Genomic DNA, 9,156 nt, shown 5'->3' with positions numbered 1-9,156 from the left:
GAGAGTCGATGAGGGTGGGGGACGATGCATTATCGTGCAACCCGGAGCGCATTATTTTCGCGATAGGATCGTCGGCGCAGCCTCGATTCCCTTAATGAGTAACGGTCGATCGAACAATGATTTCGCCGGATTTCGAAATCGTCCGAGAGAACAACGTTGCGTTGGATCAAACCGTCTGGCCCGTACCCTTCACCCGACCAACCTAGACGACCACCGGCAACACACGGGGGTAGATAAAATCTGTATTACGTTTAGGGACGTTGCTGGGCGTGCGTGCACCCCCTTGCAAACCTATTAACGTGCGTGCACGCGTTGCATCGCGACCCATACCCGAGACAGAGACAGAGATAGGAGATGGAGCGAGATCGTTTCTGGATCCACGTGATTTACGCGTGCCAGCGCTGTTCCGAATTCCAAAGCTTCCTATTAACTGGGTGCAGCGCGCGGAATCGCGGCGGCGCGGTGGTACGCTCCGCTTCGTGCGTTCCTACGAAATTTGAAAAACGATTTTATCGGCTAGTCCCGATTGCAGTCGTATTCGAGCGGCGCTCGCGCGATATTTCAACAGCCATGGGACAGCCGCTTAATTGCGGCATACATCTCCGCCCTTAATTTCGCTATTAGCTTCGCATTAAGGCGAAAAACCAAAAAGAAACGGTGCGAGCCGTTAGTCCGACGACAAACAACTCACCTCTTCCTACCCTTCGTTCCTTTCCACCCCTTTGCGCCTTGTTCCAAGGTTTTTCCGTGGGTCGCGCTACTCGGCGTACCAAACGTTAAGGACACTTTAATTGACAAAATTTCGCAGACACACCGCCGCCACCGGCACCGCGACATAAATTTCCAATTTTCGTCACGCAGAAATGGCGAAGAAGTTTAATTGGCGCCGTCCGAAACTTTTAAAGCGTTTCCGCTTGTCGGCTCGGAACAGCGTCTTGTTCGTTCCTTAAAGGGGGTAAAAAGGAGTTTTCCGAGCAGTTTTTACCGTGAAAGCTTCCACTCTGGATGGAACCCGTCTTTCGAATCAATTTTCGACAGTGTTACACCCTGGAAACTCTTGGAAGCCTGGTATTTGCATCACCATCGACCATTAACCAAATTGGCCGCGTCATGCCAGTATTCGAAAAAACCCTCTACCATACTGTTTTTGTATACGCTGTGTACTCCTTAATTACGAAATACTTTGGCGTTGCTGCTTCAAAGTATCTCGTTTGTTAAGAGGTTCTTCTTGATATGGACTCGAGGAGAATCGATGAAACGGCTGGATTCGAGGGAATAGACGGTAACGAGATCGAAAGAGTGTTCACAGAACACCGTCTGCTGGCCGATCTGGCTTCGTTGAACGGGATCGAGCGGTACACTGTTAATCTCGAGCGAATATAACGCGACCATAAATTACCCAAACGAGCGGCTGAGCCACTACGTGGAAAGTGTGCTCCCCGACAGCGGATCTTCGTAGGCAGCCTCGGAGGATAGTTTATGGACTTGATCTTGCGTACTGTTACCTTGATTCTCGGTCATTATCATCGTCGACCTGCACGCGATCAGAACTCACCACCGATACATCGCCGCGGTTCAGGATGTTTGTGCGCTGAAAATACATAGGCAGAGATGGTAATTTCGCGATACCACGTCCGCCACGATAGTACCATATTTATTTTGTCAATAATAATGAACGCAAGGGCGGTGCTGTGTATTTTCTCACAGATTCCGTTCGAACATTGTATCTTCCCGGAAGCGGCGCGCGGCCGACTTCCAGATCTGGACGAGCGATTCTCGCTGGATTCTCGGCTCGTTTAACCTGCCTATTACCGTGCGAAATTTCCCGATTCTCGCGGTTATCTAATACATACGTAATTTTTAATCAAACCACCGAAGCCGGTCTCATCGAGAACATCGGTCGATGCGTTTGTATGTTTCCATCGTACGGAATCTCTCGAACCCATCGTAAAGCAACTCTCGTCTTCGGCACTAAAGCTAATTCCTTTGAAAACGAATCCACGCTGATGCATTTCACGCTACATATCTCAAGTAACATAACTCAAACAAACTTTTGGGGAAAAGCCAAGAGATAGGAAGGTTACGGAAATATTATTTAATTAAACGGATAGTGTTGGCGAAAAGAAGAAAATTCTACGAAGCGATAATTTAATTAACAACACGGGATTTCGTTATTTTGCCCGATGTGTAATTTAATTCCTTTATACAAACGTAAGAGACGGAAGTATAAAAATGAGAAAAAGACGATCCTAAGCAGGAACCAGAGACGCGGGTGGCTTCCCAAGGAGGAACAGAAGGACTCACGCAAGATACCGTTGCACTTCCGGGAAGGAAGTGTGGTGGGAGCGAGCACGTGGTCGTGCCAACTCACCCCACGGTAGTCGAGGAGGTTCGTCGTGAAGAAAGAAGAAGGTTAGATGGTTGAATAAGGGCGGGAGTGGCGGGAGGCTGCGCGCGCAACCACAGGCCACGCTGCCGCCGGTGGGTCGAGAGTGAGCCGCGTGGTCGGCCCGCTTCAGTAACTCCGATACCTTCGAGCGAGCGAGTCACGTCCGATTTCGAACCCGACTGCCTACAGAGACGCGCCAAAACTTCTCTTACTTCGAGTATTTCGCGCTTATTTTCGTCCACGCTATTAAATTCAGTAGGCGTATCGCCATCGAAAGGATGCAAAAACACGCTTGCCTTTCCCTCCCATCTTACCGAATAAATTGATCGTTTAGTGAACATCGAACATTTGGTGTACGCTGTTTATAAACACGATAGTCGCGCGATCCAAACAAACGACTTCGAACTCTCGTGTATTCTACGCCGAATATGCGGTCGAATATTCTTGGCGAAGAGTGAGTGAATTTCGTAAATCCCATCGGATGTTTGATATATTCGCGAAACTTTGACAACGGTGACTTGTGCAATTCTCCAAACATCGAGCTTACGAAACGAAACTGTCGAACGACTGAAACTTCCGTGTAATGTTCGTCTGATTTTATTCTTCGACTCTACTCGTCTGTTCGTCGTTTTACTTTTTACGAATGATTTTCGCTATGAAGGCGATTTATTACCTTACGATTCTCTGGACCATCGCAATCCCGGTGTTGTGCGAACCCGTGAACGTGCCTATGAAACCGAGATTGAACATTCTCAAGTGTTGTCGACACAACGAGGAACTGGTGAAAGAATCTGACAACGAGACAGACACGAGGACTCGTTGCAGACCGACCAAAAACGAATGGAAACCTATTATCTATTCGCCTTCCAAGGCAGATATGTTGGAGAAACTGCCCATGGAATGGGACATCGTCGAGGGAAGGAGGCCCGTTTGCGATCAGAATTCTGCGTTGATCTACGTACCCTACCGAATCACCAATCCGTTCGTGCTCATAGACGATGGCCACGCGCTCATCAACATTCACACGAACGAAAGATACGAGCCGAGCGAGTATTGCGCCGATTCGAATGCTCTTCTAGTTTGCATGAAGAATAAAGCGGAAGGAAACCACGCGGCCGCCACAATGAGACCACGTATTAGAAAATGCTGCGGAGAAAACGCGACTTTCTACGAAGAAGAGTAAGTTTTGGAATTTGGGTGTCTTGAGGCGTTGCGTTAGGTTTTGTTGACGTTCCTTTGATTCGCGCCATAGCTATTGCTTTGATAACAAAGGTAATAAGACACGTCGAGGATAATTGGATGATCCAATGATATTAGCGTTCTGTTTACGAATATGTACGCTGCACAACTACGGAGAAAAACGATATTTCCAAGTATCGGTTCATAACATGTTGACATAAACTTTTACGGTTTTAGCTATTAACGTTTCGAACTGTGATATTTTATGATATACTCGCATTGGGTTTTTTATTTGCGTTTATTGCGTTTTGTCTGGAAACAGCAAATATATAATTAAATCCTTTTAACGGAACATTATAGTTTACCGCAATTTCTGAAATATCATAAGTAGTTCCATCTAACATGGAATTTTATATTTCCATATGTCTCATTGGCAGTCTACAACAGGCTTTCTAAACGTCACTTTGACACGTGATATACCATTAGTCTGTAAGAGGTTAAAGGTACAAGGAAACTCGTTTTAGAAACTCTTTTGTAGCTAGTGTCTGTTTCCATAGTTTGTCGGTATAAAATACGTTTGGCTGTTTGATAAACTCGTGATGTTTTTGTCGGAAATTTCTATCAAATAATTAAACGCGCGAACAAATACTGCTGCGAACAGAGTTAATATTTATGTACATATATTTACAGCCACATAAAGCCACTGATAGAGTTCGTATATACATGCACCGAACGGAAAAACAAGAAGGTAAATTAAATTTTATGCGGCTTAATATACAAACGAACCGCATAATTTAGACAAGTTAGAGACGATCGATATTCCTCGCAGACAAATATCCCGGTGATTTGTATTCTAGTGGCAAGCTCGGAGTCGAGAGGAACGCCGGGCTAGCTTCGCGAATAACTGTAATCGTTCGGTCGGTTACACGAAATTTATTGGTTTACCCATGCCGGTGTATTTTTATTGAGAGGCGCCAGTTGTCGTTTGACGCGGTCCCTCCGGAAAAAAAAAAAAGAATAAATGTTCGAAAAGTTGCGCGAGGCTTCCCTCGGAAATGCGGTGTTTGCGATGCAAGCGTGACGCTCGAGTAAACAAAAAATGCCGGGTTTCGTTTTAATCGCGCTTTCAATCGTTCAAGCTTGGGCGTTCCGTGGACTTTGTTAGAATTCTATGTGGCCAGCCGGCGCGTTTCCTAGATAAATTCTTGCGATACGAACGATATATGCATTTTTCTTTCTCTTCTTTATCCACTCGTGCTAGCGGTTGTGGTTTTCTCTGTCGCTTTGCTTCTATTCGTCCACGTCGAACTTACTTAGTGTAAGATGTCTTCGAAAACCCTAAATATTAGTTCTATGAACTGAGGTTCCCTCGAGACTCAGCGTTATCGGTGGTTTATTGGTTCTCGACGTGAATCTCTTAAACTTGATAGTGAAAGTCTTGTACATCTTAAGTATCTAACATCAAGAATTCAAGAAACGCAACGTAGAAATGTTGAGCGTAAAAGAACAATTATTTCCTAAATAATCATGGCGAATAATTTTTCAATTTATCACACCGTCGAAGGATCAACTGTCCTGGATAAAAGACAGATTTTACGCGAATGAGAAATATGCCGTTTCAAAACAATTTGCAATCCAACGTTACTCGCTTTTTCTTGCTCAATCCTTCACTCGATAAAAACACAGAATATAGGTATATAGTATTTCTGAATCATCGCTCTTTAATATCCAACTTGTATACAATCGCTACCTAATCCTTTCACCTCAATTTCATCTTACTTAAACGTTTCTACAACACCATTAATCTTACATCACCAACGTATCCAGTCTTTCGTTTCTTCCATTATATTTCTAACGTTAATTTATCAACATCGATGCTTTCGAAACAAAGCGGAGTTCATTGAAAATTTCCATTGCAGACAAACGTGCGTTCTTTCGGAGGAAGCCGCGAATCCGACGCCTTTGCTGCCAAATGCCTCTGCCGCTGCTGAAATCGTGCCTGGCTTTCCATCTTGTCGTCGTTCCGATAATCTTACGATTTTGGGCGACGCTAAGGATGCCCTGTTGTTGCCAGATGGCGGCTTTGAAATCGGCGGCGTCACGTTACCCACTGATCAATTTTGTGTTGAGAGGATCAAGGAACTGAACCACGTGTCCAAGGTCTTCGCGTGTTCCGAGCACGGATCGCAAAGGTGAGTTTGATATATAAATTAAACGTAAAATTAAGGAAGTAAGAAAGTTATCTGGAGGCTTCTCTTATATTTTTTTTTTTTTTTTAATTATGTCTCCTGATCTAAATCCTTTTGCATAATTGAACGGATATTGTTAGTGACATTTTGCAAGTTATAAGTTAAATTATGTTTCTTTTTTTTCCCTACTACTATGTGAAAGAGAAATCCTAACTGTTCCGATTTTTGATACATACCTGATAAGAATTGAAAAAACGAATATAACCTTAAATATCCCATATATTTTTATACGTTGTTACGAGCCATATACCGAGCTCTAAAACGGGAAAAAATAGTCCGCTATAAAAAAAAAAATTCGCTGCCCTGCAACGTTGGAAACTTCAGACATCCTGCTTACGTAACCATACGCACCGATCTTTTACTATTTTTCCACTCGTTTCTCGGACTGGCATTAGGATTTCCTCTCGTTAGCGTCGTTTCTTCGCGTGCCTCCTCAAACGAGCGCAACGAGCGTTCTACTCGACGGACCGCGTTTCTTCGTTAAACAAAATTAAAGTAATGAACGAAACCGCGACTGTAACGCGACTGTCTCTGAATTTCTTCAGCCAAATAAAAACGAACGAAAATGCAGATTTCCAGTGAAATCGGTGAATATTATCAGAAACGTATAGATCTTGCGACTCGCAGCCGTAAAGCACGGGCTCGACGCTTTTTCACTCGTTCTTGTAATTTATTTTTAATCGATCGACAATCGGTCGATTCACGCTTTTCAAGAGGGCAAGCTGGATCAAAGCGCGTCCTACTTGGAGGTTCGAAGCACGAATCGACTTTTTGTCCGGTCCGAGTATCGGCTGTCTCGATCTGGATTTATCGTACGGCTTAATTGCATCCTCGATGGTCGAGGTTCGGCGCTGGCCGCTTCTCTCCGCTTCGACAACACGAGAAAAAGTCGGTTCCTTCACTTTCACTTCTCTCACCAAGAATTTCTAGGTCACGTTCGTGCGATCGCGATGCGCCGCATCATCAGTGAACACATTTCCGTACGAGGTGTATCGTGCTACTTGAAACGATGGCTCGTATCGATGACAAGATGAAATTCAGATTCCATATTTCGTTGCTATATGAAACACGAACTTGACGCATTCGTGTAATTTTTTACGATAGAAAAATATACGTATATGTAACGTGAAACATCTTACACGTCGTAGCTTGAATTTATCATGATCGATGGTCGAAAAGGACTTTTTTTTTATCAAGTTTCACGTTATCAATTCTTTTTATAATAATTACATCGTCCAAATTGTATCGTTGAACTTTCTATTCGAAAACGACTGTAATAGAACGCTCGACACAAGAGTCTCGGAAATTGCACTCGGAAAACGTGTGGACGCGTACGCTTGTCGCGTGCAATTTGCAAAACAACGCTCGAAACTCAATTAACGGGACCGTTTACATGTGGTCGCGCGGAGGGCAGCTCTTTCACAAGCAAAACCCGGCCTCTGCGTAACGTTTTATTTCGAATAGAAGGTGGTCGATGTTTATTTACACAATGATCGTGATTATTCGTAGAAAAAGCCCTGTCTTAGGTGGACCGACGAAAGAAAGCGAATACCTACGCGTAGAAAGCGCTACGCATCGTACATATGCCACGCATAATGAGCGTGAACGTTCGTGGTGCATGACTACACGCGCTGATTAGTTAGAAAACAGCCATATGCTTTTTTTCCTGTCCGCTGTCGGAGACACGGTTCTCCAACAGAGAAGCGATGAACGACGTGACTAAGCCCGAGATACCCTCACGAAACTCGGAGAAACGATTTCACCGGCGAGACTTTCACTGGCGAGGCTGGAGAGAATGGAGCGTCGATTTGCGTCGAAATTCGAGTATCGAGACACGAATGCGCGTTTCGTGGAACGAACAGGATGTTCCTGGAATCGAAACCGTCGACAGAGTGTCACAGAAGCGATCGGTGCTTGTAATGGCAAACAGTGTCTGTTGCAACGTAACGCAATAAAATCACTCGATCCTGTATATCGCGTGAAAAAGACGCAATAGCCCCTGCAATAGACCGAAGCTTTGAATCAACGTCTAATTACGCGAATTTTTAACAATAAGATAATTCACCGTTGACCGAAAATTTAACTTCTAACAGTCTCGAAATGTTTCGAGGAAAGATCCGCGCAGAATTGCAGTCACGTAGATCAGACTCGCGTTGTTCGAGGATCAACGAGATTCTAATTTCGCGATATCGGAAGAAATTGAAACAGATTCATAAAGAGGCACGCAGAGAATAAAAAACGAATGCTTTTCTTGGTAAACTTTCAGGCCCATAATGCAGGCAGCCGACATCAGATTCACCTTGTACCCTGTGGGCTTCATCATTAGCGCGGTATTCCTGGCAGCCACGTTGGCCGCCGGTTGGTTGCTGCCAGCCTCTCATCACGTTCTGCACTGGCGTTGCCAGACTTATCATGTCACCTGCCTGATGCTCGGTGATCTCCTCATGGCCATCATTCAGCTCGCCGGTGACTCCCTGCACGGCGCATTCTGCAAGGTGGTCGGTGAGTCATTGCGCTTTATGTTTATCCCGTCCTTTTACATATATCGCATTGCAATCTTGCACGATTAGAACATCGCAATTAATCGATCGTTTCCTGGATAATTTAGATCAAGCGTTACGTGTTGTATGGAACCAAAAATATCCTGATACGTACTTACGAAGAGGAGTGTATATCGGAGGAGTGTATTTCTTAAACGAAAGGTTACAGTTAGAACGACGAAAATTAGGGAAAATTACAGTATACTTTATTACGAGAAGATACACTATGTTTTCTATTCGGTTTGACACTATATAAAAGCATCGTGCAAATCTTTGGATACTCGATTCTTGAGATCCCCCTAGAATCAAAGACCCCGGAGCCACCGTTGTTAATCATTCGAGGTTCGATCATGCGGAACATGCGATTTCTCGCGAAATTAATCAACGACCAGCTTGTCGAACCGACGTTACCAGTAGAACGCGTTCCGCGGCTCGTTTTGATCTCTCCCTGCGTAGCGAATTTTTGCTCGTTTCACAGGGAACAATCGGCGGTGCTCACTCGTAACGCGCGCCAGCTATGCGAGCAAATATACACCGATGGAATTCGAATCGGCCAGGGCGAAGCTTTATTTGCTGTGCGCCATCCCACCAACTCCAGGCTAATTATTCGGATAATCGTGCTAATCCCTCGGCAAAGCTTCGCTTCTCCGTTTCGCTCGTTTCGATCGCGAGAATCGATTACAGCGTACACCTGCGAGCTATCCAACGGATGGTCTCGTCTGTGTCCACGAGTAACAGCGACTCTCATTTGCATCTCCGCTCGTTTCCGGCATTATCGCTTTGTAGTCGGCCTTTTTCG

General features: G+C 44.8%; 1 protein-coding gene across 1 annotated transcript in view; it reads left to right on the top strand.

The window, feature by feature from the left end:
* Positions 1 to 2,512: 2,512 nt before the first annotated feature.
* Positions 2,513 to 9,156, top strand: part of LOC126865044 (probable G-protein coupled receptor Mth-like 1) — a 153,789-nt gene continuing 147,145 nt past the window's right edge. Inside the window, exons 1-3 of the mRNA XM_050617105.1 lie at positions 2,513 to 3,568; positions 5,488 to 5,760; positions 8,084 to 8,319. Of these exons, the coding sequence (XP_050473062.1) occupies positions 3,033 to 3,568; positions 5,488 to 5,760; positions 8,084 to 8,319 (1,045 nt within the window). The 5' untranslated portion in view covers positions 2,513 to 3,032. The remainder of the gene's footprint in view (positions 3,569 to 5,487; positions 5,761 to 8,083; positions 8,320 to 9,156) is intronic.

This window comes from Bombus huntii, chromosome 4 (genome assembly GCF_024542735.1).
Source record: "Bombus huntii isolate Logan2020A chromosome 4, iyBomHunt1.1, whole genome shotgun sequence".
NCBI classification, from domain to species: Eukaryota; Metazoa; Arthropoda; class Insecta; order Hymenoptera; family Apidae; genus Bombus; species Bombus huntii.
The sequence above is the reverse complement of the archived record's forward strand: the minus strand, read 5'-3'. Positions and strand labels throughout refer to the sequence as shown.